This window comes from Cyberlindnera jadinii, assembly GCF_001661405.1.
Source record: "Cyberlindnera jadinii NRRL Y-1542 unplaced genomic scaffold CYBJAscaffold_5, whole genome shotgun sequence".
NCBI lineage: Eukaryota > Fungi > Ascomycota > Saccharomycetes > Phaffomycetales > Wickerhamomycetaceae > Williopsis > Williopsis jadinii.
In genome coordinates this window covers 577,491-599,804 of record NW_017963656.1, presented here as the reverse complement: position 1 = coordinate 599,804, position 22,314 = coordinate 577,491, and the positions used below count along the sequence as shown (strand labels likewise).

General features: G+C 44.6%; 14 protein-coding genes and 1 non-coding gene across 15 annotated transcripts in view; 8 read left to right on the top strand and 7 right to left on the bottom strand.

The window, feature by feature from the left end:
- Positions 1-157: 157 nt before the first annotated feature.
- Positions 158-229, top strand: CYBJADRAFT_t86. Its single transcript has one exon. It is a non-coding gene; the product is annotated as a tRNA-Glu (tRNA).
- Positions 230-282: 53 nt separating this feature from the next.
- PRP21 (Prp21p) lies at positions 283-1,964 on the bottom strand. Its single transcript, XM_020214897.1, has one exon. It carries the CDS (start codon positions 1,918-1,920, stop codon positions 721-723), a length of 1,200 nt encoding a protein of 399 aa, XP_020071082.1. The 5' UTR covers positions 1,921-1,964; the 3' UTR covers positions 283-720.
- A 203-nt stretch (positions 1,965-2,167) lies between these two features.
- Positions 2,168-3,151, bottom strand: SRB5 (Srb5p). Its single transcript, XM_020214896.1, has one exon. The coding sequence runs from the start codon at positions 2,969-2,971 to the stop codon at positions 2,327-2,329; it is 645 nt and encodes a 214-aa protein (XP_020071081.1). The 5' UTR covers positions 2,972-3,151; the 3' UTR covers positions 2,168-2,326.
- Positions 3,152-3,244: 93 nt separating this feature from the next.
- VMA21 (Vma21p) lies at positions 3,245-3,768 on the top strand. Its single transcript, XM_020214895.1, has 2 exons — positions 3,245-3,360; positions 3,465-3,768. Exons 1-2 carry the CDS (start codon positions 3,341-3,343, stop codon positions 3,685-3,687), a joined length of 243 nt encoding a protein of 80 aa, XP_020071080.1. The 5' UTR covers positions 3,245-3,340; the 3' UTR covers positions 3,688-3,768.
- A 1-nt stretch (position 3,769) lies between these two features.
- On the bottom strand, positions 3,770-5,624 carry NOP7 (mRNA-binding ribosome synthesis protein NOP7; the record flags this gene model as incomplete). Its single annotated transcript, XM_020213344.1, has 1 exon — positions 3,770-5,624. Exon 1 carries the CDS (start codon positions 5,588-5,590, stop codon positions 3,770-3,772), a length of 1,821 nt encoding a protein of 606 aa, XP_020071079.1. The 5' UTR covers positions 5,591-5,624.
- Positions 5,625-5,817: 193 nt separating this feature from the next.
- GTF1 (glutamyl-tRNA(Gln) amidotransferase subunit F) lies at positions 5,818-6,403 on the top strand. The gene is given in 2 exon segments (XM_020214894.1): positions 5,818-6,308; positions 6,324-6,403. The coding sequence occupies 1 exon segment, from the start codon at positions 5,858-5,860 to the stop codon at positions 6,302-6,304; it is 447 nt and encodes a 148-aa protein (XP_020071078.1). The 5' UTR covers positions 5,818-5,857; the 3' UTR covers positions 6,305-6,308; positions 6,324-6,403.
- Positions 6,401-7,328, bottom strand: URE2 (glutathione peroxidase; the record flags this gene model as incomplete). The annotated part of the gene is made up of 2 exons (XM_020216856.1): positions 6,401-6,877; positions 6,906-7,328. The coding sequence occupies 2 exons, from the start codon at positions 7,326-7,328 to the stop codon at positions 6,401-6,403; spliced, it is 900 nt and encodes a 299-aa protein (XP_020071077.1).
- A 575-nt stretch (positions 7,329-7,903) lies between these two features.
- Positions 7,904-8,284, top strand: VOA1 (Voa1p). The gene has a single exon (XM_020214893.1). It carries the CDS (start codon positions 8,063-8,065, stop codon positions 8,264-8,266), a length of 204 nt encoding a protein of 67 aa, XP_020071076.1. The 5' UTR covers positions 7,904-8,062; the 3' UTR covers positions 8,267-8,284.
- ERG24 (delta(14)-sterol reductase) lies at positions 8,153-9,729 on the bottom strand. The gene has a single exon (XM_020214892.1). It carries the CDS (start codon positions 9,674-9,676, stop codon positions 8,369-8,371), a length of 1,308 nt encoding a protein of 435 aa, XP_020071075.1. The 5' UTR covers positions 9,677-9,729; the 3' UTR covers positions 8,153-8,368.
- Positions 9,730-9,976: 247 nt separating this feature from the next.
- Positions 9,977-11,067, top strand: PCP1 (rhomboid protease PCP1). The gene has a single exon (XM_020214891.1). It carries the CDS (start codon positions 9,988-9,990, stop codon positions 10,966-10,968), a length of 981 nt encoding a protein of 326 aa, XP_020071074.1. The 5' UTR covers positions 9,977-9,987; the 3' UTR covers positions 10,969-11,067.
- On the bottom strand, positions 10,998-11,347 carry CYBJADRAFT_184445 (uncharacterized protein). Its single transcript, XM_020217129.1, has 2 exons — positions 11,219-11,347; positions 10,998-11,159 (listed from the first exon to the last, which is right to left on the bottom strand). Exons 1-2 carry the CDS (start codon positions 11,288-11,290, stop codon positions 11,049-11,051), a joined length of 183 nt encoding a protein of 60 aa, XP_020071073.1. The 5' UTR covers positions 11,291-11,347; the 3' UTR covers positions 10,998-11,048.
- Positions 11,348-11,471: 124 nt separating this feature from the next.
- On the bottom strand, positions 11,472-13,502 carry CYBJADRAFT_150367 (stress-seventy subfamily A protein). Its single transcript, XM_020213343.1, has one exon. It carries the CDS (start codon positions 13,456-13,458, stop codon positions 11,512-11,514), a length of 1,947 nt encoding a protein of 648 aa, XP_020071072.1. The 5' UTR covers positions 13,459-13,502; the 3' UTR covers positions 11,472-11,511.
- A 2,983-nt stretch (positions 13,503-16,485) lies between these two features.
- CYBJADRAFT_181306 (uncharacterized protein) lies at positions 16,486-20,097 on the top strand (the record flags this gene model as incomplete). Its single annotated transcript, XM_020217001.1, has 2 exons — positions 16,486-16,509; positions 17,071-20,097. 2 exons carry the CDS (start codon positions 16,486-16,488, stop codon positions 19,675-19,677), a joined length of 2,631 nt encoding a protein of 876 aa, XP_020071071.1. The 3' UTR covers positions 19,678-20,097.
- A 1,582-nt stretch (positions 20,098-21,679) lies between these two features.
- CYBJADRAFT_172790 (uncharacterized protein) lies at positions 21,680-22,235 on the top strand (the record flags this gene model as incomplete). Its single annotated transcript, XM_020216397.1, has 1 exon — positions 21,680-22,235. A coding segment is annotated over one exon (556 nt), but the record flags the coding sequence as incomplete, so codon positions are not given.
- The window catches only part of CYBJADRAFT_189857 (uncharacterized protein), a gene marked incomplete at its 5' end in the record, with an annotated part of 4,926 nt that continues 4,829 nt past the window's right edge, over positions 22,218-22,314 (top strand). Inside the window, one exon of the mRNA XM_020217357.1 lies at positions 22,218-22,235. Coding sequence (XP_020071069.1) covers positions 22,218-22,235 — 18 coding nt within the window. The remainder of the gene's footprint in view (positions 22,236-22,314) is intronic.

Below are 22,314 nucleotides of genomic sequence, written 5' to 3'. Positions count from 1 at the left end.
ACCGTAAGCTCAGTATAAACCTCAGACCCAGGACTTAGGTATAGGAGTCAGGAAAGAATAAGCCAAGGTATAATAAGAAGCGTTCAGAGCTGAGAGTTCTGAAGATTATTATAATTGGTATTGTGCAGAGGAAGAAATCTCACAACAACAAGAAAAATCCGGCATGGTGTAGTGGCTAACATCGGTCGCTCTCACCGACCAGCCCGGGGTTCGATTCCCCGTACCGGAATTTTTTTGCAATTTTATGAAATTATATTATATAATATAATGTAATATTATTATCGTAGTACTACAATATGGTAATATCAGTTATGGCATGGAGCAGTGTGTAATCCGAGGCTTCCACCCTGGGAAATGTCTCTATCATATTAGTTGGGCCGGGATATATACCATGGTATCGACATACTGATCAAACACAAGCACTGCGAGGAAGTCTATAAGACAGAGCTCGTGAATCAATAATCTTTCACTCTTCATAAAGACCATCAGGTTGAATCCTCTCATTTATAGACACATTGAGCATCAAAACATAAACTAACAACCTTAGAACAGTATGGCCATCCCCAAAGTATACCTTTGTATAATAAAGCTGATGTATTGTCCGCGCAGTGTTGGCAATTCAGCATCATATTCGAGGCAGCTGATGTATCCAGAAACCACCTCTTTGGTGAGACGCAAAGGAAAACACAATGCCAATGCCAATGCACACTGTCTGATGCTTTATCTTCTCTTTGGCCCAATCTCAGGCTCGCGTTGTTTCCTCTTGTACTCTTCAACCTCATCTCTTGTGGCTCTGTTCTGTTGCCTAACATAATCTTTACTGGCTTGATAACCATCCCACAGCACCTTTTGTCTCTTGTTGGAGTCGTCAGCTTCTTGTGATTGGAAGAGATTCTTGATGTTCAGCGCAACTTCTTCCACGCTCAGGTTTGAACTGTTATTCTTGATTTTCTCCTCGTACCGCTTCCTCTCCTCAGAATACTTTGGGTCTCTCAGTAAGATTTGGATGTGTCTTTCAAAGTCCTTCTCTGGGATCATCTTACCGGAGATTGGGCATTGGATTAGCTTTCCACCTGTGTTGTGTTGCGTCGATCTCTGTTGTTTGATTCTAGTGGTTCCAGACTCTCGTATCTTCATGCCTGGAGGACCGCTTGGAATGTTCGATGGGGTTACCATCGTCAGCTCTTTACTCTTCGTATCTAATGATCTTAGCTGTAGTTCTTCAATCGTGACTGGCAAGGCCAGTTCCGCAACAAGGTCCACTTCATCAAATGTGATCGTTTCAACGACAATAAAGTCATTCCAATCAACACTGGCAAATTTGAGCCTCTTGGCCTCTTCCAATCTCTTCTTGGAATCTTCTTTAGTTCTTTGAGACTCCTCGTAGAGTGCTCTCTGCTTGCATCTCTCCAACATATCATGAACTGAGAGTACTCTGTACTTCCTCTCAATAACTAACTTGTACTGTTTAACCAAGGACGCAAAAAGTGGGTACCATTTGTGATTAGGGAGCGTAAAGGCAAACAGCAAAGGCTCATTCAGATATCTCTGTTTGATTGCCAGGATCCCATTTGTCTCTCCATGCTGGGCAACATACTGAGCTGTCAGTTGAACAATCTCTAGATCTTTGACTGATATCGTTGGGAAGTCCCTCATGAAGAACTCCAGCTCATCAACCGGTTCCACCTTTTCCAACTTCTGTTCCAGTTGGTCAGCCTCATCCTCATTCGGCAGATTCTCTAAGGAGAACTTGTAGTAGCTGTTATAGGGGTCAGTGTCTTTCAGGAATGTGAATTTGCTGTTGGACTCTCGAACTTTCTGTTCGAACTCTGGCCCATTTCTTCTGATGTATTGTACCGTCTTGTGGATGATGTTCTTAATGGAATGCGGTGGTATGGTGATATCATCGGGGATATTCATCTTAGCTAGCAGTTTTTGCGCTAGTACAGGGGGCTCAAGGCTGTTAGAAGGTGCCTGTGATTCAAATGTGTCTCAATGGAAGACGGTGAAGTTTCGTTGAATGAAGTCATCGCAGGTTGGTGTGTGGGTTTATGGGTGTAGGGGTTTATTGGTGTCCGGGTGTTATATAGAGTCCAATGGCCAGTTCAGTATGTGAAACTAACCAATGGGTTGAAGAATTCGAAAATGATATACTATTAATGGTTATGTTATGGTGTGTACGCCTGTGTACTCATTTGTTGTGCCTTTTTATTGAGCTTGTATGTATATATTTCGGAAATTCGAGCTGGTGAAGGGACAATTGGTCTCGGATGCCACATCGTAATTAGCACTAGGATCAGTATTTTGATTATGAGAGCTCAATTGGTCATTTTCTGATACCGATTCTTGAATCCATACTGTTTCTATCCGGTATCTCTAGCTCTATTAACCCTGTTAGTTCATTCTTTAACGATAACAATTCCTGTGTAGATCTCTGTAGAAGCTCAACATCGGTGGTCTTATCCACGTTAACAAAGCACTTCACCACATAAGAAGAATCCAGGGGTGTTCGCTCCTCGCCGACAAGTACCTGAAACACTTTGATTACAACATTTCCATAGCACCATCTTTGGCCTCTAACGACGAACTCCTTCTCAACAGCATAGCCTAACTTGTCAAACATGGATTCGATATTCTGCGATTCGTTCAGAACTATACAACTCTCAACCAGATTCTGTGTGAGAGTCTTCCTCTTACCAGCACTTGGAATGTCTGTAGCCTGGAGAATCCACTCCTTGTAGTCAGATTTCTGCTTGGAAGGGTCGAACGAAGTGTTTAACTTGAGCCTGTGTTGTTCAAACTGTGCGTTTTTGGAATTCGGTTCATACTTGACGATGTTCTTAGGCACCATTAATAGCGAGAGGTATTCCAGCTTGTGAGGTGGTAACCCTGTCAATGTCGATAGCACCTTTGTCAACAGTGGATGTTGGTTTGCTTCAACTTTTGCGAAGAGACTGAGCTGTTGTACCATTTTGAATGTTGATGTGATGTGATATTATACTTTGTGTTTGTCTTTTTATCCCTTGTCCTTTGGCTCTGTCCCGTGTCTTCGTTATAAACTTTCTCGATTTGTCTTTTTTTGTTGTTGTTCTCTGTCCAGAATCTGTGTCTTTGTCCCCTATCTTTGTCCGTGCGTTTGTCTTGATCGTGGTGTTCACCTCTGATCACCACAAAACTTTAAAGACAACATTCGAACAACAAAAAAGACACACAGAGAAAAGACACACAGAGAAAAGACACACAGAGAAAAAACGCCCGCAAATCTCTCTGTAAAGAAAAGCCAAAGACTAACCCAACACAACCGTTAAGGACAAAAGACAAGGACAAAAGACAAGGACAAATGGTCGTCGATATCCCTTTGTAAGTTTCAAAAACTTAATCACTTGAACCAATGGCCATCGCTTGCAACCATTGGCCATTCTCTACGGCTAAAGGACTAACAAATAATCACGATGAACAAACAGCTCAGTTGTACGTAAACTGCTCTTTTTCACTGTGGCGATGGTGTTCTTCCCATTGATCACATTCTTCACCACACAGTACTTGTTTGATCACAATGCTCTTTTATCAGGTGGATTGGCTGCTTTGGCTGCTAACCTCGTCCTCGTCGGTTATCTCATTGCCGCATTCTCAGAGGATGTGCCCTTGGAGCCTACAAAGAAGGAAGACGAGGTCAAATTGGACTAGTCTCATTTCTACATTTTGTATAGATAAAGATATATAATGGTACAGAAACAAAAATCCAACGTGTATTAATGAATGGCAAAACTCATTTCTTTGCGTTTAACTTACCCAACTTCTCCTTGGTCTTTTCAATCTTTCTTCTCTTTTGTCTCAGTTGCTCTTGTCTGTTCTCCTTTTGCTCATTGGAGTACTGCATCTTCTTGTAGAGCTTCTTCTGCTTGTTGGTCATCATGATCATCTTCAACTCCTTCTCTTCTTCCTCTGCAGATTTGGTGGCCGTCTTTCTCTTCTTGGCCTTTGGTTCAGATGGTGCAGCGTCCTTCGAATCAGAGAACTTGACTCCCTTAACCTCCAGCTCCAATTCCTTCTGTGCCTTGAGATCTTCGTCTTCATCTTCCTCATCGTCTTCGGCCTCCTCTTCATCTGATTCAGCCTCATCGACATCAATCACTTCTTCTTCTCCTGAAGACTCCTCATCCTCAACATCGATCAGCTTCTCCTCTGGGTTATAACCTGCAGCATCACCCCATGGTGAGAGATGTGGAGGTAAAGTCTCTCCTGGGAGATAATCGTTAACAGCCAGTAACTCCTGTTTGTTGACGCAGTCAAAGATCCATTGTGGTTGAACATAGGTTCTTCCTTGAACTTTACCGTTGACCTTTGGTCTATCCACGATTTGATGAGTGATCTTATCCAATGGCAAGGCAGAAACGTCCTCGTTGTTCATTCTAAGCTCATCGATGGCAACCTCAGAGATGACTTTACCACCACAGGACAAGACTAAGAACTCGATAACGTCCAATGGAACTTCACGGCCAACAAAGAAGATAAATTTTTCAAACAGATGTGATACTGGGTTGTCAAACTTAGAAGGTTGTTGTAACAAATCACCTGTGTTCTTGTTGTTGTCGAGGAACTCATCAAGGGTGATCTGGTCCACGTCTTCTTCTTCCTCGCCATTTTCAGCATCTTCTTCTTCCTCTGCCTGTTCCTCCTCTTTGGCTTCTTCTTCATCAGCTTTCAAAGCAGCCTTCAAGAACTTTTGATCGAGTTGAACACCATCCTGTCCATCATCTTCATTGGCTAATTGTAAAGCATTAGCCTCCTCGGATTCCAAGATGTAGGCACTCAACCCACCAACACCTTTCAACTTCTTCTGGTCCAGTCTTGGTGGATACACCAATCCAGCATCGGTGTACAACTTGAACAGGACAAAATGCAACAATGTTGAATAGAATTCTAAGAACGTCAGCATGATCTTGAAATCGATATCACTTGGAATGTTTTGAGGATACTTGAAGGGAACCAACCATCTCACTTCGACACCCTTGACGTTAGCCTCGTAGTAGATACCCTTAATGGAGACGAAGACTTTACGCAGAGCCCTTTCACGTGAAACGTACGCAAGCCATTGATTACAGATTGCATTGGCATCCTCTGTGACACGAGCACTGACTCTATCTGTTGCAGGCATTATAGCGAATAAGAAGAGCATATTGAGAGCATCATCAATGTCCCTCAAAGCATCCAAAAACGTTGGATAACGTTCCTTGATGACGTGGTCCAGCTTATAACGAGGTCTATTCTCCTCCAGCTTCTTTGCATCACCAACCTCTCCCCTACCGAGGGCCTTGTTCAGCTTCTTGGAGAAGGTCTTATGCTCTCTAAACTTTTGTAGCACAGGCTCGTGCAACAGGTATTGAATGTCCTTGTAGTAGTAGAAAGTTGTTGGTGCAGTGGAACCCTTGTTGGCTTTCTTCTTGTTACGAGGCTCTCTTGGATAGATCCCCTTGAAGATACACAGTCTTCTGAAATCAGCCAGCGACAATTGCAATTTCTTCACGGCTTGCGTTCTCGTGATGAAGTTCTTAGCATTACCAGAAACTCCCTTCTTCTTGATTCTCATCGTGTCAGTTGTTCCTCTTTCAAGTGTATTCTGAATGAGATGAGATGAGATGAGATGAGATGAGCTTGAGAGCTAAAAAGAAAAATTTTCCTTGAGGCTCCAGACATAAAACGAGTTCGCGATGATCACGTGTTGTTTCTGGCTTTTGCACGTGATTATTTGATTACATAATATTCGGGATGGATATGTTTTAAAGAGCTGTTACTTTACTTCTTCATCAACATTGGAGGTCTTATTCACAGCTCTTATCGGACCGTTTCTGCTGTTATGTCGTTTCTAAAGACCCTTGTTGGTAAGCCATTGCCAAAGTCGATGATCAAAGAATACATAACAACGGTTAATTGGCAGGTTGACGAGCTCTTTAAGCAGGTGCATTCACCTCGTTGTGACTGTATCAACGATGAAACCATTGATAAGTTGTTGAAGCTGAGCGGACTGTCCTACCCGAAGGACCAATACCCGAAGCTAATCGAGTCGTTGAAGGAGCAAGTGAGATTTATAGACAGACTGCATGCCGTAGACGTTGAAGTTGAGGACAGTATCAATGCGAATCTTTACGAGAGATTAACACTTGAAGGGTTGAAATCCTCTATAGAATCACAACAGCAGGACCCTTCAAAGGGAGAAACGCTGCAATCTTGGGACCCAATGTCATTGCCAACAGAGAGCCAGAACGGTAACTACATAGTTAAGGAGGGTTTACTCAAAGAGTAGGCAGCCACCACCACCACCACCACCCCCTCCTCTTCCGTCTAGTACATCCCGTACATAACTTTGATGTCAATTAACTAATTACACATCCTCCTATACTCATTGTTCGCCTCTTAGAGCCCTTACGACAGCAGGTCTTCTCATCATATTTTTTGTCCACTTGTAAACCTCTGGGAATTCTTGTTTGATGTCGATTCCTATGCGGTCCACAACGTTGTTCCAAGGAACAAATGCCAGGTCTGCAATGGAGATGCGTTCTCCAACAAGCCAAACAGGGTAGTCAAAGAACTTCGACTGTGATAGTGGAGTCGTACCTGCGCTGTAGGCAGCGGCATTTTCAGTGTCCAGCTCCATGATTAAGGCCTCACGTCTCTCGGCAAGGGCCATCTCAACAACCCCATAAACACGTCTAACCTCATCAGTATAACGCTGCACCGCGGAGGGCACCTGTTGTGTATGGAAATATCTAAAGTGTAGAGCCTGTCCGATCATTGGGGCATGTCCCGACGTCTGGAAGAAGACCCAGGACATGATCTGTGATTGTTCAGAGATGGTTTGCAGGCCATAGAGGACACTCTCCAAAATCACGCGAGAACCTTTGCACCAGGTACAAGATTATAGCGCCTGATTCCCAAATAGAGAGGTTGTCATTCGAGTGGTCTATAAGTGCTGGGACCCTTGCGTTTGGATTTATCGAGACGAACTCTGGTGCCCTCTGTTCCCCAGCGTTGAAGTCCAAAAAGATGGTATTATACTCTAGCCCTAATTCACTAAGCACTATCGCCACTTTGAACCCGTTTGGAGCAGAACGATGCGAGAACAGTGTGAACCCCTCCTCCGGCTGGTTCTTGAAGAAATGCGTGATACGTGACTGTGTCTGCTGTGATTGGTTGCCAAAGCTGCTCTCGAGATGCTGGAGTTGAGCATTGGAATTAGCCGTGGACTGCTGTTGTGCCTGCTGTGGATCCTGTGAAATGCTGACCTGTCTGAGCGCAGAGGACAAGTTTGAGATGTGTTCCCTGTTCATCCTTCCCGCCTCGTCTCTTCTCTCGTCGTCTCGTCTGCTGACTTGCTCCAGATTCGCCTGTTGATACTGCTTCATCAGAGTATTAGCTCAAGTGAAAGAAATTTTTCCCTGTCCAGACACCCGGGGCAGAAGATCACAGTCCCTCCCCGTGGCCGGTGGTAATCGCGCTAGGCAGGGAGAGCCCAGAGGGAATCGCCACGCGGTGGGCCCCCAGGCGGAGGAAGCGCTTCCTCTGTTCGGCTTTCGCTGTTCGGGTTTAGGCAGAGCGGCCTGTCTCTGTGTCTCTGTCTTTCTACGTTTTTCCTGGGGAGGTGGCCACCGGAGAAAATTTTGGACAGAAATGGACAGGTAAACACAAAAATCTCTAGGCAGGGATCCTGGCTAAGTCCTTTGACAGAAACGGAATTGGACGAGGGCAAACTACAGACGGGACAAAAAACCAAAAAAAGGGGCGAGGGAGGAGGGGGCTGGCGGCGATTTCAGAAAACGTTTCGCCGGTTTAAACAAAACGCTTTGGGGAGGAGGGGGGAATTTGTGTAAACTCGGCTTTAGTATCGGCTATGTCCTCTTCAGGATACTTTCCTTATTGGGGATTTATGGATATTTTATTATGTCAGCAGACAGGGTAACCTTTCGTGGTGGTGGTTGTCGCTGATAGCGAAACGAGAAAACCGGTGCTGCTGCTGCTTCTTCCCACACAACGTCAACATCAACGTTGTAAATACTCAGCAAGAATGGAGTCGCTGTCATCAGAAATCCCCTCGGAGATCCCGTCAGAGATCGTATCTCCACACTACTTCACGCCTGGAATACTGTCAGGGCTGATAGTGTCGCTGCTACTCATTGCGATCCTCGTCACTGCGATTTCATGGATGCTCTCCCTAGACATCAGTTACGGGTCATTTGAGAAGAAGGTTGATAGTAAAAAGACGAAATAGAGATGCTACGGGTGTTTTCTGTGGAAGGAGATGGGGCTGTGTTATCATTGATTGATCTGATTTAAACAATTCATGGTGGGAGGTTTGCTCTCCTGTCTATCTTTAATAAACGTATGGAATGATCTTGTACGGAACCTTCTTCTCGTACTCTTCCCATGCTTTGCCATACTTTTCTTTGCACTTCAGCTCATCTCTGTGCTGTCTGTGTAGCAACAACCCTGCAAAATAGCATATGTAGTAGTATGTTAGAGGGGTGATGAACCCCGTTGGTAAGCACCATGAAGTTGCGTGTAACCAGTCGCCAAAGTAGTTGATGTGCTGACTTAACGACCACCAGCCATCGCATAGCAATTTTGTTGATCTTTCAGTTTGAATGGACTTCAAATGTGGCAGTTTCCCCTGACGGAATTGATTCTTTTGGTTATTTGATGCCTTGAAGATGTAAAATCCAACAAATGCCACGCCGAGAATGAACCCGATATAATGAGCCCCCAAGGTTAAAGGCTCGCGTGCAAGGTATCTTGCCTGTAGGGAGTAGGTGAATGGTACAAGCGCAAGATCACCAAACGAAAGCATGAAGCCAAAGCCATCAGTGGTGATATCCATCATAGTTAAGCATCCCTCTTCGTTCAACACACCGTCAAATATGTAAAAGGCCTGTAATAGGTTAACCAAGAGCATAGAATCGTAAACTTGTCCATACTTCAAGTACTGATGATGCATGGAGGCCAGATTTAACAATAACCATAGTAACATTCCTGGTCTCAATTCACAGAAGAGCTTTATGTCCCAAGGCCCAATTCTTGGGTTCAGTTCACGTCCAATGAACCAATCATACAACCAATTACCAGAGTTACCACCAACTGCCAGGATTCTCTCCTTGGTCCCTTTCCCATTGGACCCGCTTAGTGGTAGATAGCTGGTTATTTGCACAAACAGGGCCAGAAGCGCACTGAAGATAACGGCAACAACGGTGAACTGTAGAGTATTATCGTACAGAAACACGAGCTCTGGCATGGAGCCGTGGGTCAGCTGCCATCTTGTGGCCAGAGCCAATACAAAGAGACAACTCAACTGGATACCGTTGATATTGTACGACAAAGAAGTTCCATCACGTAACGTGACACCTTTCTTCACAGTGCCGGGGATTATCGTGTCAAACAGCACCAAGCCAAAGAACCACAGGAGGTAGTACGTCCATACTTGTCCATTGAATGCAATTTCACTAAAGGACAAGCCATGGAAGTTCGTCAACTCGTCCAGATCAATGGTCAGCCCTCGTTGATGATAATGATCATTACACAATTGGTGCAAGACGACGCAAAGCGTTGGAAGACCGAGCGATATGGCGAGGACACCTGGGATCCCTGAGAACTCCAAGTCCTTTGTCCTTGGGTTTAACAATGACATCTTGTCCCTTTAAGTCTCTGTGTTGATGGTTCTTCAAGGCTAAACGGACAAAAATTTCCAACTTGCTTTCTTTATACGACGCACACGTATTTAAACGATCGGGGACAAACTTGGAGAGAGCGGACAAGCATCGAGAACCTCTGTTGCCCAAACCACAAAACGCTCCTCTTTCTTGCACTGTGATTATTTGATCCGTCCCAAAATGCTCATGGGACATTTTTGTGGCAATTTACAAACCTCCAAGATAATCACAGACCATCCATCCTGGACAAGCCTAGGCAGGAGGGGAAAAGGGGACAAACTCACAGACCATGAACTTCACACGGACATGTGGTAAACATTTCTTCCTTGCGAACAGGGCGACTTTCCCATTGAAGAAGAGCACTTCGAGCCTGTCGAATTGGAAAGCAAAGCTAATCAACACGAACACGATCAAGTCATCCATCTTCCCATGGCTAAATAGATCACACGTTGCTCAGCTGAAGCCTCAACAGCTTCAATTGAAACAATTCCACTCCTCTGGCCAGCTGCAATTCATCAGGATCTCAAACTACAACTATAACCGCAATTACAACACTCTAAAACAGGCGTTAATATTCTCTGGGCTGTTCATTGTTGGGACTACCGTGGCAACACCGTACATTTTCCAATATACCCCACTGGCATACTTCAACAAACACCCAAGCCACCTTGTGTACGGACTAATAGGCCTAAACCTGGCCGTGTTTGGGCTGTGGCAAGTGCCAAAGTACTGGAGAGTACTTAGCCGTTACGCCCTGCTGGAGAAGGATGTCCTCTACTCCAAGTGGTCCATCGTGGGCTCAACGTTCTCCCACCAGGAGTTCTGGCATTTCGCAATCAACATGTTGGCCCTGTACTCGTTCGGCACCTCGCTGGCCAACATGGTGGGCGCCTCAACGTTCACTCAGCTATACCTCAACTCTGGTGTCGTGGCCTCCCTAGCAAGCATCGCTTACCCTATCATCTTCAAGATCCCTATCACCGCTGCCAGTCTCGGCGCGTCGGGCTCGCTGTTTGGTGTCTTTGCAACGTTTGCCTACCTGGTTCCAACGGCAAAGATCATGGTGTTTGTATTCCCGATCCCTGGTGGCGCATGGGTCGCCTTCTTGGGCTCGTGTATCTGGAACGCTGCTGGCTGTGCCATGAGATGGGGGTCGTTTGACTACGCAGCACACCTTGGAGGCTCCTTAGCTGGTGTCCTCTACGGATGGTGGATTGCGAAAAAGGTTGAAGAGCAAAGAAGTAAGAGACTGCGCGCCTATAGGTTCTAACCTTTGAAGGGATACGTGTTTGCACAACTGTACATAGTCAAATCATCTTTTCTTCGTTAAATAAATAAATAGAACGTCCGTCATTTCACGTGCTTCATAACACACTGCTTGAATGCTTGGAACTCCTTTTCGCATATCCCCTTCTTTAGATTCTGGTAGTGGAGTAGGATGCACTCTCCGTAAACAGTGCCCTGTGGAACTTGTTAGTTGAAGGAGCTCAAACATGGCATCACGCTGATGACACACTCACACTCTCTGAACACTGAGCAGTGGCGCTGATGAGCTTCTTTGCCGGTCTGGTCGAGTACTTGGACTTGGACATTGGGTTGCTCCGTCTCAGTCGAGGATAACGGTTCCAACGGTCAGAGATCCATCAAACTACAAAACTACAGTAGATTTCAATGTACCGAAAAATGAGAAATTTTTCTTTTAAAAACCAAAAGTATATGAAAGAGAATAAAACCAATTAGAAAATGAAAACACTATGTAAACCGTAGAGAAATAAAATGTGAGAAAAACCAGTTATAAGAAGGGACGATTGTTTTAATCAACTTCCTCAACGGTTGGACCAGAATCACCACCTGGGGCAGCACCACCAGCGGCACCTGGGAACCCACCTGGAGCAGCACCGGCACCGGCGCCTGGAGCACCACCAGCTTCGTAGAATGTCTTCATGATTGGGTTAGCAACACCTTCCAACTCCTTTTGTCTATCCTTGTATTCTTCAGTGGAAGCAGCTTGCGACTCGTCCAACCAAGTAATGGTGCTGTCAATTTCCTTGGTCAATTTCTCGAGGTCTTCAGCTGGAACCTTCTCCTTGAAACCAGATTCGCCAATGGTGTTCTTCAAACTGTAAGCGTAAGCCTCCAATCCGTTCTTTGATGCAACACGCTCAGCTTCCTTTTCATCCTCAGCTTTGAACTTCTCAGCTTCGGAAACCATTCTCTCGATATCTTCCTTGGACAATCTACCCTTGTCGTTGGTGATTGTGATCTTGTTGGACTTACCAGTACCCTTCTCCACAGCAGATACGTTCAAGATACCATTGGCATCAATGTCAAAGGTAACCTCGATCTGTGGAACACCTCTTGGTGCAGGTGGAATACCAGAAAGCTCAAACTTACCCAACAAGTTGTTATCCTTGGTTCTGGTTCTCTCACCTTCAAACACTTGAATCAACACACCTGGTTGGTTATCAGCATAGGTAGAGAAAGTCTCTGACTTCTTTGTTGGGATGGTGGAGTTTCTTGGAATCAACTTGGTCATGATACCACCAGCGGTCTCAATACCAAGGGATAATGGAGCGACATCCAAAAGCAACAAGTCCTGGGTCTTTGTGTTGGAGGTATCACCAGTGATGATAGCAGCTTGGACAGCAGCACCGTAAGCAACAGCCTCATCAGGGTTGATGGACTTGTTTGGCTCCTTACCGTTGAAGAAATCAGAAACCAATTTTTGAATCTTTGGAATTCTGGTAGAACCACCAACAAGGACAATCTCGTCAACCTGAGATTTGTCCAACTTGGCATCCTTCAAAACCTTCTCCACTGGCTCCAAAGTTGATCTGAATTGTTCGGAACATAACTCTTCGAATCTGGCTCTAGTAATAGAAGTGTAGAAATCGATACCCTCGAACAATGAGTCAATCTCGATTGAAGCTTGTGCAGAAGATGACAAGGTTCTCTTGGCTCTCTCTGCAGCGGTTCTCAATCTTCTCAAAGATCTTTGGTTTGAGGTGATATCCTTTTTGTTCTTTCTCTTGAACTCAGTGGCCAAGAAGTCAACAAGCTTGTTATCGAAATCTTCACCACCCAAGTGGGTATCACCGGCGGTTGCCTTAACTTCAAAGATACCGTCATCAATAGAAAGCAATGAGACATCGAAAGTACCACCACCCAAATCGAAGATAAGGACGTTGTGTTCACTTTGACCCTTCTTATCCAAACCGTATGCAATTGCTGCTGCAGTTGGTTCGTTAATGATACGAAGAACGTTCAAACCAGCAATCAAACCGGCATCTTTGGTAGCTTGTCTTTGAGAATCGTTAAAGTAGGCCGGCACCGTGATGACGGCATCCTTCACGGCGCTACCCAAAAAGTTCTCAGCTGTTTCCTTCATCTTTGTCAAAACCATTGAAGAGATCTCCTCAGGGGTGAACACCTTGGTCTCACCCTTGAATTCAACCTCAATCTTTGGCTTACCGCCCTGTTCGACAATCTTGAAAGGGTAGTGCTTAGCATCCTCTGTAACTTCTGGGTCGTCAAACTTACGACCAATCAAACGCTTAGCATCAAACACGGTGTTCTTTGGGTTCATTGCAGCCTGGTTCTTAGCAGCATCACCAATCAATCTCTCCGTGTCTGTAAAGGCGACATAGGAAGGTGTGGTTCTGTTACCTTGATCGTTTGCAATGATCTCAACACGATCGTTTGTGAAATGTGCGACACATGAGTATGTCGTACCTAAGTCAATTCCGACAGCCTTAGACATGTTTTCTGTTATTATGTTGTAATAATAAGTAGTAGTAGTTGTGTGATAGAAAGGGGGAAATAGACGAGGAGGAGCTCAAAAGTTGGCTACCTTCACCCCTTTTTATATGTCATTAGCCGCCCAGTTTTTTTATCCAGAAGGTTCCATCTCACAGGCAATCGTGCCCTTTCTTTTTTTGTGTCGCTGTTGATTTTTGTGTTTGCTCTGTGGAACATTCGAGAAATTTTTTATGGGGAAGGCGAACGGGAACGAGCGAAGGCGATGGAAATTGATGGAAATTGATGGAACGAATTGGTCCAACTGCTACAATCCGCTCAACTGGTTGTTTGTTTATCCAATTGCTTCCCTCAGCATCCAATTCCTTCCATAGCTAACTAACCAAGTCCCAGGTTTACTTTGCACGGGTTATTGTTTCGATGGTGCGATGTTTGGTGCGTTGTAGGTCTACGTATCCGGTTCTACATTGCTATGCCGTACACACTGTGTGTTGTACCGTGATTCCCGTATAAAGACAAATGATACAGCAGAGCAACATATGACCTTCCAACTTTGGCTAACTTTGGAGAGTTAGGGGATCCCTTTGGTACCATTTTGCCCGGAGAAACCACTGATCCATGCGATCGGATGCACAACGCATGTCATCTAAGGGGAAATGTCACATGATTGGGGTGACACATCATTTCACGCCCAGGGTATTTGCAACGAAGGATCTGATGAACAAGTGATTGCTAATGGTGATTGTGTTGCTTGGTTGGACCATCTTCTAAGCGATTGATCACACAGCAGCTCTTTACTCCCATTCTGATTGTCAATACACGAAGGGAGCAGACAGTGGCTGCGGATATGCCGCGCATGTGTTGTGTTGTGTCTGGGGGTGTGGGATAATCGGATCGTCCATGTTGGTCTCGGAGGGTTTTATATGCTTTGCCTCTGGGATCGAAAGCCAGCGCCTTTGGACTGTTCAGATGGGGAGTTATGGCCAATATACTCAGCTTGACTGTGCTGTGCCATTTTCAATTGGGTTTGATTGGTCAATTGATTGAGTTTCCAGAATAGCGCCTCTACCTCTTCGCTAATGAGTTGCTGAGTTGGAGCCTACACGTCATCGACGTGTCAGTCATCCAAGGAATTCAGTGGTACTCTCCTCTTTTCCAACTGCGCTGATTGCTATTGTTCTACACCAATGCCTTTTCTACTACCCTAATGTCTCAGAAGCTACACTTGGTGTACAATGAAGTGGCACACGGCTGCGAGCCGGGATAACTGCGAACTTGGCTGTGCTCGTTAGCAGGTTGTGTGCCCTGGTTTCACACCACTCTGAGGGTTTTCGGCTAAACCTGTTGTTATGGGCTGAAAAGAGCTAGCGAATCTTGTTCGGGAAATGCTCTGCAAATGAGAAATAGCTCTACAGTTGGTGAAAAGCTCTGATTCCGCATTGTGATATTCGACCTTCGGATTGAATTCCGAATTCCTCATCGATTTGGTGAATGATAGTTCTATGTAACGTTTGTGATGGTCACATTCTTGTCACAGTGTTGTTATATTCTCATTATAATTATTAGAACTACTTGCATCACGGCATATCAAGATTTGGATGTTATACAATGGTTTAAAGGAAAGCCTTTGAACCAGTGTATTTCCTCCTTTTCAAGGTTCTGTGAACCAACCTTCTTCTCCTACACCTGTTATATCATACTGTTTCAAGAGTTATCTTATTGTCATTATCTACATGTTCCAATAGCGCACCCTCGGCAAAGGAAAACCCACACAGGCTATAGGTGGTAAATATACATTGTGACGTCGATACAACTACAAGGTTATAAGCTGAACCCCGAAGAGCACAACATGTTGAAGACCAAATCATGCTGGAGACCAATTCATGTTGAAGACCAATTCATGTTGAAGACCAATTCATGTCATATACACTGATCGCTGAGCGTGTACGTGTAACGTTTGATACACTCTGTGTTGTGAGACGTGTGGTTCTGGGCCCAAGACTTTGTATAAGTCACGATGACTTCAAAGTCGGGACCCACGCCTCCAAAAACCCACAGCTTATAACCCAGAGACTAGAACAGGTCGCTGGAGCAGCCGTGAACCCCCAATGGCTGACGGTAGGGCGAAAACCTCAACTTCCAACCGTGTTGGTCAACACGACAGAGCATGCTACAGCTTACATGGTATATACCACATACGGAATAGACTTTTCCACCTTTGAAATGCATATAGTCCTTTTATGCAACGCAGACACGCATGCAAGACCTTCAAAACACACAGCGATCTCGCATGCACTGCATTGTGTTGTGGAGCTTCTGGCCCACGTAAGCGACCCTAATTGAATAGTTGACAGAACAAATCAGGGCTTGGAATGACACCCTCATGGGAATTTGGGAGTTTTCGGACACCCAAATAGTCCCCACAGGGTGGTAGACGGTGCAATTGTTCTCAACTGGAAGCAAGTCAAAGATGAAATCACAAGACATTTCCAAGATGCTACAATGAGGACAATCAATAAGAATTCCAAGACTATGGAGTCATTCTTGTATGCTCTGTGCTGCAACCCTTGGTGTCAATAATTGGTGATATTATCGGTTCATGAGCTGAGCTCTCTATGACAATACGGACTAGTCCAACTAGACCGTGTCACCATTTCATAATATCATGTCGATGTTTGAGCCGTTCCTATCGCACTTATCGTTTTTTGACGCTTATTGCACACCCTTAAAAGACGCTGAAGATCATGCATAAGATCCCTTCAGGCATGCTGCTGCGTTTCTGTTGAAGCTCTCGTATCCCACAGGCAAGGTCTATTGCGATGGTTGAAGCATAGCATACACCGTCGATGTATCATGAACAATAGTCATAGCTGAGAACACTCAGAATACTCAGCACAACGGCTAATATGACTGATCGTAGTTGCCTGTGCACTGGTGTATCGACAAGTATATATATCACCGTTTAACTTGTTCTGACTGTAGCTTGTATTTGCTTCGAATAGCTTTCAATTCTCTTGCAAAACAACTTTCAATGAAGACTGCCATTCGTTTGAGTGTAATCTCTCTCCTGTTCACTGCCTTTGCAGTTGTGTCTGCAGTGGCTGGTCCCAATGCTGATGCTGCTGCTGCTGCTGATGCAATTGCTGATTCCCTTCCATGGTCTAGGGCAAACTCATTTGCCGAGGCAGCTGCTATTGCTTACTCAAATGCCTATTCTGAGGCCATTGCTATTGCTCACCCTGACCCCGAGGCCTATGCCCTTGCTGCTTCTGCTGATGATTGTGCCAGCATTGGATGCCATGCCTCCTGCGGGTTGCTGATCATCGAAGGTCAAAAATGTTCTACAAATGACGAAAACTCCTACTCAGGTCCATATAACACTACATGTCTCTGCCCTTCTGACACAAGCTTCATGAAATATTATGCACCATGTATGAACTGTGGGTGGACCTTGTGGAAATATTATGGAGGGTATGTGTCTTCAGCTCTGGCTGCGTGCGGTACACTCTCTACTGAACCAACAGGTACTTTGAGATGCTCTACAACATTGACTGATGTCTATTCCATTGATACTGGCTTGCAAGCGTGTGAATATACGGGGAATTGTCCAACTGAGACAACAACAAGCGAAACGTCTGCTCCTGCTGTGGTTAGCACTAGCGTGAGCTCAAGTGTCTCGTCTGAAACATCACAATCATCACCAGTTACTACATCAACTGAAGATGTTCAGCAGGAGAAGTACACAGTTACAACTCATACTGTGGAGACAGATTTATCCTACTCTTACAGCTACCAAGCCGGTGGCTCATCAACTGACTGCTTTACCACTGTTAAAACTGTCTCAGACGATGGACTATCGCTGGTCTCTACATCTTGGTATGAACAAATCGATGATCCGTCAACTGGGAAAACAACATACAAGCTTTACCTTTTCGTCAACTTCACGGAAGATTATGATGACGTTACAGATATTCAGTTCTTCACGGATGCTAAGGAACAATATGGCTCAGTAGCCCAATTCTTAGAGCCATCTGATTTCTACGTAAATTTGAAACAGGGTGCTTATGTTGTTGCTACTGCTTCAAAAAACACCATAGGTGCTAGCACTGGTGTGGTTATGGTTGAAAAGGCTGGAAAGAAATATATCTTGTCGTATTCTTGTTCTACCACAAGACTTACTTTGACTGTTATCATCTTCCCTGATGGTTTCAAATATGACAAGTGTCTTGCAATTGCTGGTGGTTATATGTACGAGAGTCAATGTGTACATCAGCAATCAGTGAATACTTTGGTGGAGTTCAGGCCGAAGAAACCTACTTCTTCATCCTCTGATTTGAGCGGGTCATCACATTCTGTTGAAGCTTCAAGTGTTTCTGAATCAGTGGGATCTTCATCAGTGGGATCTTCATCAGTGGAGTCTTCATCAGTGGAGTCTTCATCAGTGGAGTCTTCATCAGTGGAGTCTTCATCAGTGGAATTGTCTTCGAGAGAATCGTCTTCCATAGAATCTTCGTCAATGGAATCATCTTCCAGGGAATCCTCATCAATGGAATCTTCTTCCGTGGAACCTTCATCAATGGAACCTTCATCAATGGAATCCTCATCCGTGGAACCTTCATCCATGGAATCATTAGCTTCAACTTACTCCACCTCTTTGTCTTCAATGGATCAAACTTTCACCATGTCATCTTCTGAATCCTCGGATTCTACTGAAACTGAAATGTCAAGTTCATCTACTGAAATCTCTACCAGCTCTTCCAGCTCTATCTCAACCAATGCCCCATTACTTACTGGCTCGTATGAAGATGGTGCTATCTCATGGACGTTAGAAATTCCAGGTTCTCTCGGACCTTGGGAATCTGTCGAAATTACATTCTCAAAGGACAAGGTAAACAACAATGGCTTTTCATACACTACAAGTAAGGCCTTCATTGATAAAGATTCTACAATCCCAGCTGATTTCACCAGTACCTCAGAATCTGTTTATAGCAAATTATCAGACGCAATTCCTCTGGACAGCGTTCTTTCTCTCAAAGTGAATGGTGGTCCTGTTGATGGTAATGCGTGGACTTCGTTTGTTCATATTGTTATCACCACAGACGAGGGACAGAGGCTTGTGAAAAGAGCACAACAAACTTGGGACTTGGCTTATACAATAACAGACCTGGAGAATAGCTCTTCTTTTCCATCCTCAGATATATCATCATCTGATATTTTCTCATCAGATGTATACCCAACCGACTCTGTGACTTCTTCATCTGATTTCCTCACTTCTGAAAGCCAAATTGCTTCATCTCTATTTACCTCCTCAATGATTGCCCCATATGCCAATGTCACTACAACCTCTATAAGTACAATTGAGAACGTCTCTTCCACGGTTGTTACTGTGACTTCTTGTCTTGAAGATTCTTGTGTTACTAGAGAGGTTATTACTGGTGTTACGGTTGTTACGGCTGAGGAAAATGGCACTGTCAAGCTCTACACAACATATTGTCCACTAACTACTGAGACTGAGATCGAGAGACATGTGAGTACCACTATTATTATTGTAGAGTCTTGTGAAGATAATGTTTGCACTGAGGCTCCAGTAACTGCCGGCTGGTCTGTTGTCACCACTACTACCAGTGCTATGACAACTTCATACACCACTTACTTCCCAATAGCAACTGAAGGTCCAACTGGAACTATTGCAGTTACGGAAACAGAATATATGACGAATATTCACAATCAGGAAACTCTGGAAGTTACGAGAGGAGACGATGCATCCTTTGATGAACACCATGAATCAGCTGGTTCCAAAGTAAGCTATGAAACTCCCACAGTTCAACACAGTACAGCAATTGAGATGTATTCACAGGGTACTGCTGACCATACTATTATCAATACTGAACCAAATGGTGTGCATAAAACATCCAAGATGATCGAAACTGCTACTGATATTGTTACTCAGACTACGGCAGTAACTTCAATCGTTACAAAGAAACCAGCAGCTCCAACTTGTACACCAAAACCACAAGTTACTCTCTCCATGAATGAATCTGGGGGATCTCCAGCTCTTACTGGCACTGCTCCAGCTAAAAGTTCGATTGTTGAGGAACAGGGGCCTGAGTTATCAAAAACTAGAGATATCACCACTGTTTCAGTTTCTACTTTTGAAGGTGTTGCAGAACGAATTTCTAATTCTTTATTCACTGTTTTGCTTCTAGCACTTGTGACTTTCTAGCTCGATTAGCCTCTGTGCTATGCTTTCAAGAAATCGCAAAAGATTCGTTGAATTCGACTGATCTGTTACCAATTGGCTCTTTCTCGTTTATGTCCTTGTTTCCATATTGATACGTGGCCATCATTTATCTCTGATTTTGGAGGTAAATTTCACCACTCTCCACTAGTTCTTAGCTTATGTATACCCACGGCAATCTGGAATTCACAGGTTGCCTTGACGAACACAGGGTTTCGTGTGTTATTAGCTTCTTATGTAGTCAATGATAAACAACAGAATATTATAGCCTTTCCCTGCAGAGAACATCAGCACTGTTTCTTTTGTGAATGGCACACGAATCAGTTGGCTATCAAACACAGCGAGGGCCATGTCCACCAATTCATTGACTACAATTGTTACGCTTAGACATTTCAAATGGACAAGTCCATTAACTATTGGTGAAGGAACCCACATCGACTAAAACACTCAAGATATATGCTAACATCATGCAGTCTTCAGAGGTTACACAGGTGGTCAGGACACAATTCACCTTTCCGCAGTCTCCAAGCTTACGGCGTGCATTGTGCGTCAATGCTTACCGTGGCTGGTGGAGGAGAGCAATAGTCATCCTGCTCCAAAGTATACGGGCTGGGAAAGCGCTGAACAGCGATTCTTTGAGAGATTCCAGTCTTGAGATTTCAGTCTTGAGAGTCGAGCAGCAAAAGACTCGAGGAATCAGCTGGTACGAATGCCACATTGTCTCAGAAATCTCGGTACGTATAACTTCTAACCACTGAGGCAGCATCGTTTCGTAATACACGATGAACTGCATAAAAAGAGGTGTCAATTATGAAAACAATCCAGCCAATGGCACGAGGTGCCACTGGTGCAGTTGCTGCTCATTGATGAAAACAACAAGTACGGCCATATGGACACCACGCGTAAGTACATGAACATGTTGACCTGTTGTGAGGACTTAGCCTTCGGGATTCAGGAGTAAGGCTGTACGCAGCTTGAACTAGCGTCCTATAGAGATCATTCCATGGGTGTTTTGAATGCTCCTTTCGGCGCTTTTCTAACCCAAAGTTGTGAAAGACGCTTGCACACAGGTCCAATTGAACTTTACAATGCGTAATCTTACTCTATGCTGCATTCAAGATCCAATGCCGACAGGTACAATTGACTTACTGTGGAGTTCGAATTCCACCTTGGCCACAGTTGACGCTGAAAGCTGTTACACAGGACCATTCTCTTATGACTTTCCAACCCTATGGTGCCGAAGATATGTATCGGCCCGTGAATTCTCATTTGACGGCAGAGCACACTGGGAAAGCCTCTGTTGCCTGATAGTTCACACTGCAATTGTTGATATACATTGCTTATGTACGCTGGTACAAATCGGCTCAGTGTGACAGAAAAGACGTACCAGCACCCATGAGCCGACATCAACAACATCTCTGCTCACACGGTGCAATATCCACTACGTCCTGGTTACGAGTCGGTACTAAATATACAAAAATGGATGGATGATTCCTTATCCGGGACTTGGGACTTGGGACTCAGGCGACTTGACGCACTTTTAAAACCATGTCCCTGGTGTATGCATCTTGGAACATAAACCATCAACTTGTGAATTATCATTACAAAACGCGTATGAAGAACTTTCAGCTGCAATATAACGATGTTTTGGGCTCTAACCCACCTTCTTTTATGCGTCGATCCTTCGAACGGTTTGTTTTCTCCGTTATCACCTTGGACCTTTAAGGGTGTTTTCCCTGCAAGGTGTGCTTGAGACTGAAGTTTAGGGCCTTTTTCGATCTTGAGATTTACCGGTCATCAATTGTTCTGAAACCTCGATTGTGGGTGCCAGAAGTGGACTGCCTCAACATTGCCTTACCTAGCGCACCTTTTCAAAGACATATGTCTTCCATGAATCCAGTGCCAACTATATATATAGTGACTAATCCTCAATGTTCCAATTTCTGGGTTCATTTTATGAATAACAAGAACAACCAATCTGGCATAGATGAAGCTATTCACTCACTTGAGCCTCATCATTGCGCTGTTTACTGCTTTTGTAGCAGCGTCGCCTCTGGCACATGCCAATGCTGAAGCCATTGCTGGAGCTCATGCTCTCCCATGGGCTGATGCTAACCCGTACGCCAGTGCTGCTGCTGAAGCATATGCTGAGGCATACGCTGAAGCTGTTGCTATTGCCCATCCTGATCCTGAAGCCTACGCTTTGGCTGCGTCCGCAGATGACTGTGCTACTATCGCCTGTCATGCTTCATGTGGATTGATGATTATGGGTGGTTCTGAGTGTACACTCAACACCACTAACTCGTACGCTGGTCCATACAACACTACTTGTCTCTGTAGTAGTGATTCTTCTTTGAACAAGTACTACGCCTCTTGTATGAACTGTGGTTGGACGTTGTGGAAATACTACGGTCCTTATGTCAGTGAGGCCTTGGCTGCCTGTGAGACCTTATCGACTGAGCCAACAGGTACATTGAGATGTTCAACAACTTTGACTGATGAGTACGTTGTTGACACAGGTATTAATGCCTGTGATTACACAGGTGGGTGCACAACAACTTCTGTTACCTCCTCGACAGTTTCTTCTATTGAATCTTCGATTGTCTCATCTGCACTTTCTAC

Excerpts from the sequence above, each read along its gene's own strand:
- PRP21 (XM_020214897.1), bottom strand. The coding sequence starts at position 1,920 with ATGAATATCCCCGATGATATCACCATACCACCGCATTCCATTAAGAAC.
- SRB5 (XM_020214896.1), bottom strand. The coding sequence starts at position 2,971 with ATGGTACAACAGCTCAGTCTCTTCGCAAAAGTTGAAGCAAACCAACAT.
- VMA21 (XM_020214895.1), top strand. The coding sequence starts at position 3,341 with ATGGTCGTCGATATCCCTTT. Across the intron at positions 3,361-3,464 it reads ATGGTCGTCGATATCCCTTT|CTCAGTTGTACGTAAACTGC; the intron begins GTAAGTTTCAAA and ends ATGAACAAACAG.
- GTF1 (XM_020214894.1), top strand. The coding sequence starts at position 5,858 with ATGTCGTTTCTAAAGACCCTTGTTGGTAAGCCATTGCCAAAGTCGATG.
- VOA1 (XM_020214893.1), top strand. The coding sequence starts at position 8,063 with ATGGAGTCGCTGTCATCAGAAATCCCCTCGGAGATCCCGTCAGAGATC.
- ERG24 (XM_020214892.1), bottom strand. The coding sequence starts at position 9,676 with ATGTCATTGTTAAACCCAAGGACAAAGGACTTGGAGTTCTCAGGGATC.
- PCP1 (XM_020214891.1), top strand. The coding sequence starts at position 9,988 with ATGAACTTCACACGGACATGTGGTAAACATTTCTTCCTTGCGAACAGG.
- CYBJADRAFT_184445 (XM_020217129.1), bottom strand. The coding sequence starts at position 11,290 with ATGTCCAAGTCCAAGTACTCGACCAGACCGGCAAAGAAGCTCATCAGC. Across the intron at positions 11,160-11,218 it reads CTGCTCAGTGTTCAGAGAGT|GGCACTGTTTACGGAGAGTG; the intron begins GTGAGTGTGTCA and ends CAAGTTCCACAG.
- CYBJADRAFT_150367 (XM_020213343.1), bottom strand. The coding sequence starts at position 13,458 with ATGTCTAAGGCTGTCGGAATTGACTTAGGTACGACATACTCATGTGTC.